The sequence below is a fragment of the Lichenostomus cassidix genome, chromosome 1Aa (genome assembly GCF_008360975.1).
Source record: "Lichenostomus cassidix isolate B80296 chromosome 1Aa, HeHo_3.0, whole genome shotgun sequence".
Classification (NCBI taxonomy): domain Eukaryota; kingdom Metazoa; phylum Chordata; class Aves; order Passeriformes; family Meliphagidae; genus Lichenostomus; species Lichenostomus cassidix.
Window position 1 is genome coordinate 40,351,246 of NC_139480.1, and position 15,046 is coordinate 40,366,291.

Here is a 15,046-nt window from a genome sequence, read left to right on the forward strand (position 1 = left end):
TGCTCTTTGCATTTTAAAAGAGCCTTTCTGCGGTGAAGGGAACATCCACGACAGGAGAATCTACTTGCGGAGTGTGTTCCTGCTACGTGTGACACGTGTGTCTGTCCTTAAATGTATTCAAAGAGATAGAAATGTTCTGCATTGTATCTGTATCTGTATTCGACATATGGAGCATTCGTCTGTATCTGAGAAGAAAAAAACAACAAAAAAACCCCACATAGCAAAAGCAGTAGCACGGTGGAGACTGACGCCAGTCTTCAGCTTGACGTTTTTATACTCACACGTTAGAGGTTACCCTGCCCTCACCTTCGGGTCATTTCTCTGCGCTTTACCGCTCAGGAGCTGAGAGCTGGGAGGCAGAAAGAGAGCCCGGAGCAGATACGGACTCGCCGGCACCCAGGGAGGGCAGGGCGTGCGGTGGAGAGAAGGGGACCCCGCGCCCCCGCCCGCCGCCCCTCCGCACCCCGCGCCCCCCGCGCAGAGCGCGCCCGTCCCGCCGCCCTGCCTCCCGCCGGGTCCTGCTGAGCTCCGACCTCTGAGTGCTGGGCACCGAGCCTGTCCTGTGCCAGTCGTTGAGGAAGGATACCTAGTGGAAAAAGCAACAGGGGAAAGAGCATCTTGAGAGAAATGTCTCTTACGAACGAGCGCTGGCTCTCTTGAAACCGCAGCGGGTGGCAGCGGCAAGCGCTCTTCAGAAGTAATAGGGAGTCTCTCCTGCTCGGGTATCTTTTTTTTTTTGCTCATCTATGAAAGGCTCTATCAAGTGGCTTTCCCGTTATCCCCCTCCATCTCTCACACGCACAGACTTCCCTTTTTGTTTCTTCCCCTCTTTTTTGCTGCCATCCGTGCCCGATGCAACACTCCTGCCCATGGCCAGGGTAATATCCCTGCCGTGCCTCTTGTCCCGCATACCCTGCCCCTCCCCGGTTTAACATCCCTGCCCGGCGCCGGTGTGCAGTGTTTTCCCTTGCCGTAGGGAAAGGTTCTACAGATGAAAGACAAAGGGCATCGGGCGTCAACCGCACGAGGACGGCGGGGCGGCCGCTTCCCAGCCCCGGCCCCGCGCCGGGGCACCGAGCACCTGCGGAAACTTTCTTAATAATAATAATAAAAATAATGATAAAATCGCAGGATAGTTCCCTTTCGGGAAAAGCCGTGTCGGGCGCGCCCCGCGGGTGCGGGGGCTCTCTGCGCGCCCCGCGGGGCTCCGCGTGCGTCAGGCGGCCAGTGGCGTCAGCGGCGGCGGGCGCGGAGCGGAGCGGAGCGGAGCGGAGGGGAGGGGAGGGGGCAGCGGGAGGAGGGGGGAAAGAGGGAGGGAGCTTCGTCAGGAGGCGATGGCGGCACCGCCGTGACATCACCCCGCGGCTTATATAGTTGGGGAAGGGTCTGGGTCCCCCGTCTGGTGCCTGCAGCCGCCCGTCAGCGCGCGTGCGGAGGGCGAGGAGCGGCGGGGCACTGTCTGTCTGTCTCTGTCTCTCTGTCTGTCTCTCTCTCTCCGTCTCTCCCTAGGATTTATGGACTTTACTTTCTAGAGGGCGGCGCGGCAAGGATGAGAGTCCAGCTGGTGTGCGTGGTGCTGCTGGCCCTGGCCTCCTGCAGCCTGTGCTCAGGTGAGTTCCGCCGCCGCCCGGAGCCCCTCTGCCCGCCCGGCCCCGAGGCGCTCCCGGAGCCCTAGAGGGACCTTAGGGAAGGAACTGAAGTCTCTTCGGGCTCCGCCGGCTCTCCTCATTAGGCGCCCTGATAACGGGCTCTGGCCAGCATCATTTTGTTATATCACCCCTCTAACTTTCTCTCTTCAGATAAGCCATTCCTCCTCACAGCATCCATGCCACGGCAATTAGTGCAGACTAGTCATTGGAAATGCAAATCAGTGCAGACCGTGTGCTAGGTTGTGCTGTGGCTCATTGAATATCATGTATTTCCAAATTATGATAAAAATTGTAATTTCAGCAACTCACATGAATAGCTGCTGTAATCCAAATCCACGTGAATATGTATGCTCTTTAGTCACTTTTTAGAGAGAGAAATATGATTTTATTATCTGTAGAAAAAGTTGCTAGCAACCAATCTGAAATTACAAGCAAAAAAATGCTGAAGTGCAGGCAGATCACATAGCGAGAAGGTTAATGTAAATGCATTTCTTCTCCAAGAGCAGCTGCTTTAGAAAGCTCAAAAGGAGGACCATATATTAAAATGCATTGCCTACTGCTTTGGAAAATGACACATCTTAAGCATCTGCCATTTATGCCCTGAGTTTATGAGCAAATGTAGGTATGGTGATGGTTAAACAGGTGCACACAAACAGACATGAAACAGAATAGCCTGCAAAATCCGATCTTCACTCACTTGAAAATTGCTTTAATTTTTAACTCCACTAAATTTTACAGCTAAATTCACAAGCAGCTTCATTTTTCAACTTTAGTATTCAGGTGGACTCAGAATTCCTGATTCTCACTTTAGATGAAAGTTCCCAATTTGTATTCCCCTGAAGAAAAAACTGTAAACCACATAATACCTGCATTTTATTACAGTTTAAATGCAATTGTTTTGTATATTATAGAGAACTCATGATCTTAGTGACAAAGCTTAACTTTTTTTTTTGTCCCTATATATTTTTAAGCTTTTTAAACAAATTCCTGACTAATATTTTCAGTGAAGCAGTTTCAGATTTAACTCTCTGTAGAGCCTGAATGAAAGCCTACTAAAGTAAAAAATTTAAGAGGGAATTGAAATAGGTTCATAACCCCCCCCCCCCAGAAGCCAGATTGTATGTGGAACTAACACAGTGGTTTATTTGCTTGAAAATTTGAAATTATTTTTAAATGAGATATGCCACAGGGAAGCTTGTGTGAAGGGGTCCAAATAATTTTTAACTAATGTGGACAGTTATGTGATAAACGATTTTAAAATTTTCTTTTGAAAATGATTGCCCCCAGGTGTGTACCTGTAGAATGTACTTGTTTCTGTAAAATATGAATTTATGAATTGAAACTATTTTCCTTGTCAGTAGAATCAAGACTACATCAAACTGTGTGAATTTATCTCTGATTTTAACAATAGTGTGTAACCAGGCTTTTTATACCTTGCATTCTTAAAGTCTGTTCTTTTTGTGCTTTTGCTCTTCATCCATCTCTTTTCACTCTTGAATTACCTGGACATGTTTCCTTCCCTTCCTCCAAGCCATACTCACTCAAGGAATCTTGACTCCTAACTAATGTCCTCTAGAGTTTTTTGGTTTTTTTTTCCCTCAATCCAAGTGGTTCTTAATACCTTCCTTCCCACTTTTCATGTCTGCAGCTGTCCCCCAGCCTGGATGTGTGGAAGCTTTCTTCTATCCTTTATAGAAACCAAAACCCAGGTGCTAACCAGGCACAAGTCCTTTTATTTTTCTCATCTGGTGTGATCCAGGACACCACAAATCATGATGCTGCCATTGTGTTTGTGCTCACCCTCTCACAGGAGATGCTGTCATTGGTAGAAATTGAGCTGAGGTGATCTTGTGCTGCAAGCAGAACTTTGGTAAAGCTGGTAAAACTGACAGCCATTACCGCTGAAAGGGCTGGAAAGCATTGGTTGGAGATTAGTTGCTAGTGACTTGCTGACTGGTCCATAACTAGACTTATTTAATGTGAAAATTTTAAACATTAAATAAGACTGGTTGTAGATCAGCATTAGAGCAAGTCACTTAAATGCAATAGCTTCAATGTTAAAAATAATGAATGAATGCATTGTGTTGGTAATGCAAAGGTGAACAGGAGCATCCCTACAGAGGAAGGGGATATGTTTAACACACAGAAGTTTTTAATGACCTAAATAATAGAAATGAGAAGCAGTGCAACAATACAAAATGCGGTAGCTTAGGAAATAGTAGAAATTTCTGTTAAAAGCCCAATTTTAACCAAAATACAGCTGTTGGAAATATCTGAGGAGTAAAAGATTTTATCTTGGTCTCTAACCAGGTTTTTGGGTTTTTTCAGCCGCAAAAGACAAGCAAAGCAAAAAAAAAAAAAAAAACATGTAAGAGAGCTGCCCTCTGTAGCTAACAGTAAGCATTAAGGTGGTTAAGTATTGAGGCTTCTGAACCAAACCAATCTAAGCTGCTCTCTCTGGAGAACAAAACAGGGACAGAGGAGGGCTGCTCTGATGAGCTTGGGAATACGGGCTATTACAAGGAAGGAGGATAGGTGAGAGTCCAATAAATCTGGGCATAGCCTTTGGATGAAGTATTCATGGGATTTCCAGGACAATGGTTTTTGACAAAAAAAGGCACAGTGATCTTGCACTTGTTTGCTAATCTTGTAAGCACACAGAAATGCAAACTGGGAAAAGCAGTGATTTCTCACAATAAATACATGATGGGTAAATATTACAAACAGAAAGATATCATTTATAGTGTAGGAATTTGTTTGCAAACCACGGATAAACTTGTTATTAGAAATAAATTGGACATGAAATCAGAAGCAAGTCAGTAAGCACTGACAGTTTAGAAGAGTTTCCTAAAGAAAAACACAATGACAGTAGTGGTGAGATTTATTAAAATTGAACATGATTGATTTTTAAGAGCATTGTAATGGGTGGCTTCTGTGCTGATGGAAACCTGTGACACATTAGCACATACTTGTGATCCCTTACAATCTCATGTTCTGTGAAAGGTGGTGACACAACTTGGTGATGATCCCTGAAATGAAGGCACACGCAGAATCTATCCACAGATTCAGTGCTAGGGTCTTACATGCCAACAGCATTGATTACTTTAAAGAAAGTGAGATGCGACCTATATGCATATGGAATAGATTTGCATTTAGCATGGTTTGGAATACTAGTGAATTGCTTGGTTTTGGACTGCTGGTGTTCCAGGACAGCTAAAAGCTATTTGGAACTCTGTTTCACTTAAAGACTTAACTGATTCCTTATAATTTTTCTCTTTGAGCTGTGATTGCTCCTACCAAGGCATCAGATCATTGTTGTGATTCTCATCTTCATCTTGTGATGAAGTGTGTAGAAATGTGTTTGTATGTTTTCTCTTTCTACAGCAATTTGTACCAAATTTACCAAATCACAGGTCTTGCAAGTCTACTGAGCTATCAAAGGTCAATTAAATCAGTAAAGAAAATACCTAGATTTCCAGTCTGAATACTTTCTTTTTGTATATACATTTTCAAGAGCTTATATCATAAAGTGATGAAGTTCAATTCCCTCATATCAGTAAAAATGCCCTTAAATTAATTAAGATCAATCACGACTATTGATTATTAATGAAGTAATCATGACTGCCATTTACCTAAATATTTAATTACTACTTAAATAAATGTTATTTGAAAATAAATATTCTAACTTTTCTTCCAAAGTAAGTAAAGGTGACAAATATTTATGATGGAATAATGAAGAATATTGCAGTAGTTTTTTTATACTGAAAGAATTGACGTTTAATGGGCCTTCCTGCTATAAAACTGAGATAAATGAACAGTTTCATTCACTTCAATAAGCTTGATCATGCTTTAAAAAGGTACTGAGTATTTATTTTAACATAATGATTCTGTTAACTGAAGACTCCTCAAAGTCCCTCTAGGTCACTGGTATGGTTTTATCCAGGTTGTGTTTGTGTGTTTATTTTTAAAATTCATTTAAATGTCTAAGTTCTGTACACTGAATTGAAATGTTCATGATTTATGATCAAATAATAAACACATGTTTCTGGTTTATTCCCAGATTCAGAAGAGGAAATGAAAGCATTAGAAGCAGATTTATTGACCAATATGTACACATCAAAGGTAATTATTTTTCTTCCTTTACCTGACAGGGAGGGAGCAAATGAATTCTCATTACAAACCCAAAAGTCTTTGCACAAAGTAATAACCCATGGTCTAGACAGAAAAGTTCAGTGTTAGGTTTTGCTTTGGTGCAAGATTTTCTCCAGTTCAAAGCAAATTTAAAGGTGTTGATGTGACACACTAAGCGTGTTCCTCAGTTGTAACACTGGTACTTTCATTAAACTGTCAAAACTGTGTTATGTATAGAGATGTAAATTTATATAAGGAAATGTGTTTCCAATAAGATTATGCCTGATGAAAGCTAAATTAACCTTGAGTCAAATCTGTAAGTGCAGAACTCTTTTTTTGTGCAGAACTCTTCCTATATGCATATAGAATTAAGACAGTCGTAAAGTAAAAATTATTAAAACATATGCCTATTTTGGTTTAGGAATTTAATCCCAGAGCTAGTATAGGCACATGGGGACATGACTGTGAAAATACTAACTTGGTAAATGGCATTTCCTAGACAATTTTTCAAGGAAATTCATCACTGTGAATGATGTTTATGTTATTTAATACAAATAGATAAAAATTCAGTTAAAACCTCGTATTGACAAGGTGAAGCAGCAGGTGTTGCCCATAAGTATTGGACAGGCTGATAGACACTTTCTCAAGACTATTATCTTCCATAAATGATCTAGGAAATATATATGTCTGATTAATCTTCAAGATATTAAAGCACAAACTCTGAAATAAGCGTTATGGGTTTAAGGGGTGAATAATTTAATTCATTATTCCAATAAAGTTAAAGTGGTACTTAAATGTAATGGAAAATAAAATGAGAAATGAAAAATTTCTCCTCCAAAAACAAGCTTTTCAGAAACCAATGGCTAGTTCAAAGTTAAGGACAAAACCTGCCAGGACGACTTCGACATATACTCTATTAACGTATATGTGACCTTTTCCACAGGATTATTGGATAGAAGTGGTAGGAGGCCAGAAAATGCATTTTCTTTATCTTGTCTGGTAGTTCTTAGATTTCTGTGTTCTTTACTGGCATGATAGTTAGCCTTAGATTACAAGTAAACCTGTTTGCCACTCACTTTTCTAAGGTACAGAAAGATTTGATAACTACTCTTTTTCTGAGACATATTTAGATGTAGGAGGCTGACAAAAATCGGGTTTTTTGCTGTGTGGCAAAGCACAGTATGCCCTGGAAGAAAACCCTGTAGCTATTGGTATTTCTGCTACTGACTTTAGTGGATCTGTGAACATAACTTCCATCTTTTCCTCCCTCTCACCACAGAACACAAGCTCAGGTAACTCCAAATGCACAAATATATTGCAGCAGTTAATATTGTGATGATGTTTGCCATAGTACTCTTATGTTGTTTTGTGTAATGCAGCTTGCTATTCAGCATCCTTATGGTATTTGCCACAAGTCAAGTGACACTTGAAGTTGACAGAAGCAGTGGATTCATGTTGGAGGCATTGCTTTAATTTTGCATTATACTGCCTTAAATCACCTTCTGAAGTTCATTAGTTGAATGTACACTGTCTCTTGACATCAAAGGAAGACATGGTGGAAACACAAAACTGTTCATCACCTCTTCTGCATGAATCGTGTCACTATTCTATTCATTACTGAAATTAATTCTTTTTCTGTTGCCCTCTGCTAGATTTTAACCTTCCTTGCAACAAATGATGGTTCTGGTGTGATAGACAAATTTGAAGATGGTATGAGTAATACCTGTCTTGTGTTGTGCCTGAGATCTGGTTCCATTTGAGGGCAATTACTGCTAAATTGCATTAACTGGATTTGACACTGTCTTGGTAATCAGCAAAGGAAATCCTAACAATTTCAATAGCATTAAGATGGGAAAAAATACTGTTTATGAAAGCTATGAGACCTAAAAGTGCAGCAAAATGGATTATCAATTGTGGATTTAGTATTTGATAGAACAAAAATCTACACAAGTAGGCACTTGTGAACAGCCTGTAATACCAAGACTACATCTAGGGCTTTAGCACATACCTTCTGCAACATTCAGTAGACTGTCCAATATTATGGAAATAATTGCCTTATGACTTTAACTTTGCAGACTGTTGGGTGCCTGCTGCCCTTTTTCAGGCTGCTCTTTAAAGTCACTTTTCTGCTGAATCACTCTCCATCCTGAAAGAAGTATGCTCATGCTTTTTGCAGCCTGTCTTCAACACTTAATATGGTTTGTCACCCTTCCCTGCTGTTACCTCTCCTGGAAGATACAAGGCTCAAACAAGCCCTTAAAATGTTTTATCTGTCTTTTTTTCTAAGATAAAAATCCAAAAATCCATTTAGAAGATCTGGTAAAACAACAAAACCTGACATGTCACAAATATGTGGATAGTTATCTCCTGTCTCTCTTTAGTTTTGAATAGAAAACTCTATCCATATCAAAGAGATAACTCTATTTCCAGCTTCCTAAATGCTTGCCTGAAACCACTGCTTGCATGAAGAACATCTTGAACTCAAAAAATCTTGAGATTATGTTAGTTAGAGGAAAAAAAATAGTAGAACAAAAGTATCCCTTGGAGAATATATCATCCCTAGAATATGCTCCACCTTTGGGATCCCACCCAACATTAATTTTCTGAAGTCATGGACCCCCTAAGCTTTTCATTGTTCTAGGATGCCTATTTCTGACTCTATTTGCCTAGAGAGTTTAGCCTCCTTGTCAGAGGAGCTACCTAGGAGCAGGAGGTACCTACAGCTACCTGGGAGTTACTGACTTCCTGACTCAGTCATCACATAAAAATTCATTAGGTTTACAGGGATTAAAATACACCATGGGAGAACTTCTGCTTTAACAGAACTCAATGCTGTATCTGATTAAAGATAGAGAATACTTTTATTATTTCTATGGTTACAATCTGAACAAAATTCAACTACTGTTCTGGAAAGGAACCATAGAGATCCTACACTAGCTTGGGATTTTGACTTGGTTATGACTTTGCTTTTTATCTGCTTTTACTAGATAAAGACAATAATATAAAAAGCAGATAATTTTTTTCCTAAAGGAAAATAGCATTTGGGATGTATGCATTATAACAAAGGAAGTATCTTAAGCTAACTATCAGGGGTATCATTCAACCAGAAATGGAAATAAAATACCACGTAAATCATAACTTGGGAATCTCTTTTATCTTGCATAGGACAAGCCTGTTGTCAAAGAAGGAAATAACCTTATTTCAGTTTCTTAGATGATTTTAAATTCTCTTTCAAGGTACATGAGGCGTGAGAAATTATATATCTGAGTCTTACTTCACGACCATGTTCAACAATGCAAATACATCATATTCACTTCAGCATTTTTACCTTTTAAATTCTAGTTCATACTGCAATCTCTTTTGTTCCTTCACATCATTCACAGATATTTTTCAAGTTATTATTAAAAAAATTAGTTCCATCTTGTCAGATAAGGGTTCCTTGTTCCATTGTGTAGGTGTTTTCCAAAACGTGAGTACATCACATGCAGAATATATCACATATTGTAAATTAACCTGAAAATTTGGATTATTATAATCATAAACTATTTTTTTTACATATAACATTAGGATAACTGCCTCAGATATTTTTCATAATCTAAAAAGCAAAGTGGTCTGGTTTTAATGCTTGCTGTAATAGCTAGAAGAAAAATAATGTTACTGCTCTGTTAAGTGACTGGACATGACCTAGAAAACTCCCTGTTCAGTTAAAAAACCCCAAAATTCTCTCTGGACTGAATTATTAATGGTAGCAGTGTAAGTCAGAAGCAGGTGTATGCAAGTAAAAATACTTTGAGGTGATATATGCATGGTATTAATAGAAATGAGAATAGAAATAGAAATGTTCCCTTAACAAACAAAGTATGCTCACAGACAGCACTGCAAAATTGTGTGCTCCTAACCTCATGAGTAGGAGCTAAGACAATTTTCACCTAATGAGATCTGCTATTTAAGTATTTTACTAGTACACAGAGGAAAGTTCCTTTATATATAGATGTACATCAGATTGACTTAAAGTAGTAACTTTAGATCAAAAAGGTTCTTTAAGTTATGCGAGATGGCATGACAAATCACCCTATCCTTTTCTCTTCTGTTTCCATCCACTGGAATATTTTTGGTCCCTACTTAACTCAGAAATCTCACTTGCTCATGTGGCACTGCCTCTAGATTCTATGCTCCATTGCAATTTAGCTGTTGCAGTGCTAGCTTACATTTCTTTTGTATACCAAGGAGAGAAAAGTGAACTGGAGAAGCCTCCTCCTTTGCCATGGAAAACTCCATATTTTTATATTTCAAAAATATTTATAACAGACCAAAGGACATTTTGAAATTGCATTGGGTGTTTTGTCTTTTTCCTAGTTTAACTTCTGTTAATAAAATTAGCTATTCTGCAAAGAGATTAATTTTTATTTTGAAACTGTCACATCTTTTCAAATGAATTGATAGGCTAACTAGGGCACTTAGATGGGACAAGAGATGAACTCAAAGTAAACAGTGCAGAACCAATTACAAGCTTCCAAAATAGATTTCAGATTTGTTTTCTTCTTAGCCTCAAAAAAAATACTCTTCCCTTATTTTTTTGGAATGCTGTCAGGAATCTGAGAATGCACAGCAATTTTACTAAAGGGCTAAATCACTGTGATTTTTGAAAGGCATGCATGTATCAGATGTATACTGGAGTCATGATCATGGCCAAAAGGAAACCTTTTGTAACTGATGCTAATAGTGACGCCGACTTTTCTTGTTTCTTCCTCATTTCTCTGTGTTTTCTTTCTTTCCCCTCAAAAAATAGTGAAGTGTGATGGATATACGTAAATCTTGCATGCAAGGCCCCTTTGTTAGGAAGGTGCTGTAAAGAGACAGATTATGTGATTATCTAATGTTCAGCTGAGTAAGCACTGCATCCACACTCTCAATTAGAGCTGTCAAATAGTGTAAAAGGCAATGTCTGTGTTAGTATAATACCTATATTTAACTTCATACATCCAGGAAAAGAAGAAACTACATTTCAATTCATAGGTAAGGTCTAATCTTAATATGCACAGCAAGGAAATCCTTGCCAGGAATAAATAGGAATTTGCTATTTGGCTTTTGATTGGACTTTGCTATGTCACCGGTTCTAGTTTCAGGAAACTAATTTCTATACTCAGCACTAAAAGGAATACAATGAGGGAGAAGTAATTAATAATGGGAGAATGAAGAAAATGGCAAAATCATGAAAAGCAGAAAATGAGATAGTAATTAGGTTTTAAACTTTCTTTTTCCCTATTGATAATCAAAATGGATGAAGATTGCTGCCATAACTGCTTGGAAAAAACAATACCAACAGAAAAGTAAAAATCATGCTTATCAACAATTTTTAAAATTGCTTTAGAGCTCATATATAATGTAAGATACTGTAACAAGCAAAATTTGAAACAAACCACTTTAAAATGTCTTTATTTCTATCTTTCTGTAACATCTCTGGACAGCTTCATTATGGACCACCTAAATACAGGTGGTCTCAGTTTCTCAGTCCAGTTACCAAATCAGTACTACTTTGCTTTTACAGCTATGTTTTATCTTTGCTCCATCTTTCTAAGCCTGTAGACCTTCAATTAACATCTCCCAGGCTCTTAACTCTCCAGCATCCAAAACCCCTGGAGCTTACAGATTCTGTAACTTCAGACCCAGACTCATCAGACAGCTTGTCCTGAAGCAGGGACTCCATTCCTTTTGTCAGGGAATTTTGAAATGAATGGTATTTGTTCTGAACTAGGGAGGAGCGTCTAGTTAACCACAGGCATCCAGCTTGGATTCCTGAACTGGGAATTTATCCACTAGGTTTGATTCATTATCCTTATTTACACCTGTGAATTTATATTATAATTTCCATCTGTGCTTTTGTTTGCACCTGTGCAGAATGACTATGAAATGCTGCCTTTCTGGTTTGGTAGCAGCTTTGTTTTTTCATCATGTATAACTCCCTGGGGGGCAAGGCTGCGAGGAAGCAGACTTGGCATTCTTAATAAATGAGTTGTCCTGAGTTCAGCACTCTTAATTATTGTCTAAAAGTTGACCAGATGAAAAGCACTTCAGAAACATAAACTTGTTCCTAACAAAATGTTTGAATGTCACACATGCTTACAAAAAACCCAAAACACATTAAATTGTGGGTGTTTTTATTTTCAGATTAACAGAGCAAAACTTCCTTACTGGAAAATGACCCTGCTAAATGTCTGCAATCTTGTCAACAACATAAACAACCAAATGGGGGAAACAGTAGAGGTAGATGAGGAGGATCTGGTTCCAGGAAGACAGTTCCCTGCTGCTCTGGATGGCTTCAGCTTGGAAGCAATGTTGACAGTATATCAACTCCAAAAAGTTTGCCACAGCAGAGCCTTTCAGCATTGGGAGGTAAAAAAAACTGTCACAAATATATGTTTCTACTGCTATTAAACTCTCAGGCTCTGTTTGTAGTCATGTTGTACAATCCATATCCATGTGATCCCCATCACATTGTCTGAGTTTTCCTTCCCTTTTTTATCTTCTCTAATACCTCTCATATGCCTCTTTCAGTAAGAGTTGTGAATTAGTGCAGTTTCTGATGACCTGAGTATTTTTCTTAAAATGACCAACAGAAAAATGAGAACTTTTCTTAGCTACATACTTTGTCCAGTCTTTGTAGCCATTCAGGTAACCAAATGCATGAAAGTCATCACTGTGCCAGAACATATAATTATTATCTGCTTAACAGATGTGAAGTTAACTGCAGATCTATTGAAGCATAAATAAATGTAGCCAGCGTTTCTGTTTTAAGACCCTATGGTAAACTTGATTCAAAATGCAGGGACACATGCCCATGTATACATATCATTTTACTAGCTATTCTGGTTTTCTTACCATTGCTAGGAAACTGGCAGCAAGGTAATTCCTGCTTTTTGTTTCCATACACCTAAAGAGGGCCCTGGAAGTTGACATTGTGATTGTATGAAGATTGCTGCTCTTAAGTAGTGATTGTTTATAGTCCATTTGTGATACTTATCTTTGCACACTGATTACACAGAAGCACACTAGGCACAATCCACTTGCATTGTAGGGAAAAAATATATCTCTGTGTCACTATCCACTTTCCAGTAAACCAAATTTCTTCATTTTTCTCAGGATCACAGACAGTCTGGCTGAATCCAGATCCTCTTTTTTCTTTTTTTTTTTTTCTGAATCATAGCTCTGTATATACAGGCTTATTCACAATCCTCATATTAGCTGGGATAGTCCATGCAAAATGCTGCAGCACCTTTGAGAACCAGAGTTTTCCAAAGACTCTTTTTATCAGTGCATTTATTGCAGAAAAGGAGCTACCATAGAACCGAATATGCAAAAACCCATATGACTTAATCACAGTTCTCTGCTTTGCAGGAAGTTGTAGATTAAAATATTTCTCAAAAGATGAAATCGGCCAGCAGTGCATGTAGGTGTTTAACCTAAATGTGTGATAACAGAGTGATGGTCATTAGAAAGCTTTCAGTCAATTTAAGTTTTAGTTCAAGGTGGATATACCAGCTTTCCTCTCTAGTCAAAGCTAATTGTCTGATTTGTTTCAGTGGAATTTAAATATCACATCTGTAAGGCTCAGCTCAGCTTTAGCCTGATTTTAGTTTTGTGTCTTGAGTTTTGTCTTTTTTTTTTTTTATTTTTTAAATTAATGCTGCAGCTAATACAGTAAAGATTTTTCTTGTTGGCAGATATTATAAAAATTTCAAGGAGTTTATAATATTCATTACCAAAAAGCAAGTTGATAACAATGTGTCTCTTTTTGCATCCTACAGTTACTTCAGCAAGACTCTTTTGATCTAGAGAACACAAGCCAAGAAAAGGAAATAATGAAGAGAAAAAATCCCTATATTCTGAAACGGCAGCTACATGTGAACAAAGCTAGAAGACCATACATACTCAAGAGAAGTTCATATTACTGATGCAGCAGAAGAAAACAATGTATATTTAGTTTATAGGTAACTGTGCGTTATGGTTATCTTATCTAAATCTAAAATCATACTTGTGTGAAAATATACTATGGAAAATCAAGATGATAACATAGCTGTGTCTTTTTTGCAGTTGCTGTTTCTTGATTGTGACTTTTTCCTACTTGAGATTAATTGGACTAATACATTTGCAAATAAAACTAGTTTTTAAGCATGATGTATTGTACAAAACTGAGATTTCAACATGCTTTCAAACAATCTTGTAGTCTTTTCCAATTTTATAAGGCACACCAACAAAACACCAAGTAAATTGATATTGTCCATAAATCCTTTTGAGAATCTTAAAATTTCTTAATGCAACACCTCAAACATTAAATGTTTGCAAATTTTTTGAATATTATAGTAGTAAGAACTGCCACAATATTTTATGTTTTAGCCAGTTGAATTTACTAGGGAATAGGTCTAAGAAAGAAAGGGTATGCTGCCAACTAACTATTAAATGGCAATTTCAAAATTAATATTTTAAGTAGTTGCTTGTAAGTGAATTTTGAGTTTTTGACTTCTAATCTATGAATGCTTAGGAAAAAAAAAAGCCAACAAAAAGCTGTTTCATGTCCCAGTGCTGTCACTGTTAAAACTCAGAATAATAATCTGGTTACACAAGAAACTTGGTGAAGTATTTGAAAGAGGAGTTGAAATTAGAACATCTTACAGTTACTATTAAAAGGCATTCCCTTTCCCTCCCTCCACAAATTTGTAGAAAACAGGAAGTTTCAGATTGAAGACAGTCTTGGAAGTTAAAAGAATGTGAGTTTCACAGCATGGGAAAAATTGTTTTCAAGTCATGAGCAGCCATTTGCTGCCTGAAAGTTACACATTTTCCATTTTTGTGTTTGTGATGCGTGCATGAGATTTGGGATCTCAATGACTCTGGGTTCTAGTCAGGAGGAAAACAGTCTGAAAGGACTGGGGGCCACAATAACCATCAAAGCTGAGGGATAGTCCAAGACCTGTGAAGCCTGGATGCTCAGACCAGGAGGCAAAAATGGGACAGATGTTGTTTTTGACAACTTGCCTGTTTGAGGTATTTCCTCAAAGCAATTCCCCTCCAACAACTGGTCACAAAAACACCCCAACCCCATAGCAAACAAAAAAAACCCCCAAAAAACCAACAAAAAAAATACTCCCCCACTCCACACACACAAAGACCCCCAACCAACCAAAAATCCAACAAAACCCCCAAACACTCGGAGAATTTTCAAATCCTCTCACAGGTTTGTTGCATATTGTTACATGGGAGGGGATGGG

The 15,046-nt window shown here is 38.4% G+C and overlaps 1 protein-coding gene across 1 annotated transcript; it reads left to right on the forward strand.

Moving 5' to 3' along the window:
- Positions 1-1,342: 1,342 nt before the first annotated feature.
- On the forward strand, positions 1,343-13,955 carry NTS (neurotensin). The gene is made up of 4 exons (XM_085046070.1): positions 1,343-1,610; positions 5,710-5,771; positions 11,949-12,173; positions 13,586-13,955. The coding sequence occupies exons 1-4, from the start codon at positions 1,550-1,552 to the stop codon at positions 13,730-13,732; spliced, it is 495 nt and encodes a 164-aa protein (XP_084902196.1). The 5' UTR covers positions 1,343-1,549; the 3' UTR covers positions 13,733-13,955.
- Positions 13,956-15,046: the final 1,091 nt, after the last annotated feature.

What these genes read in the sequence shown, in the direction of transcription:
- NTS (XM_085046070.1), top strand. Translation starts at nt 1,550, where the DNA reads ATGAGAGTCCAGCTGGTGTGCGTGGTGCTGCTGGCCCTGGCCTCCTGC. An exon ending in CCAATATGTACACATCAAAG is followed by an intron (nt 5,772 to 11,948) that starts GTAATTATTTTT and finishes TTTTATTTTCAG; the next exon opens with ATTAACAGAGCAAAACTTCC. An exon ending in GAGCCTTTCAGCATTGGGAG is followed by an intron (nt 12,174 to 13,585) that starts GTAAAAAAAACT and finishes TGCATCCTACAG; the next exon opens with TTACTTCAGCAAGACTCTTT.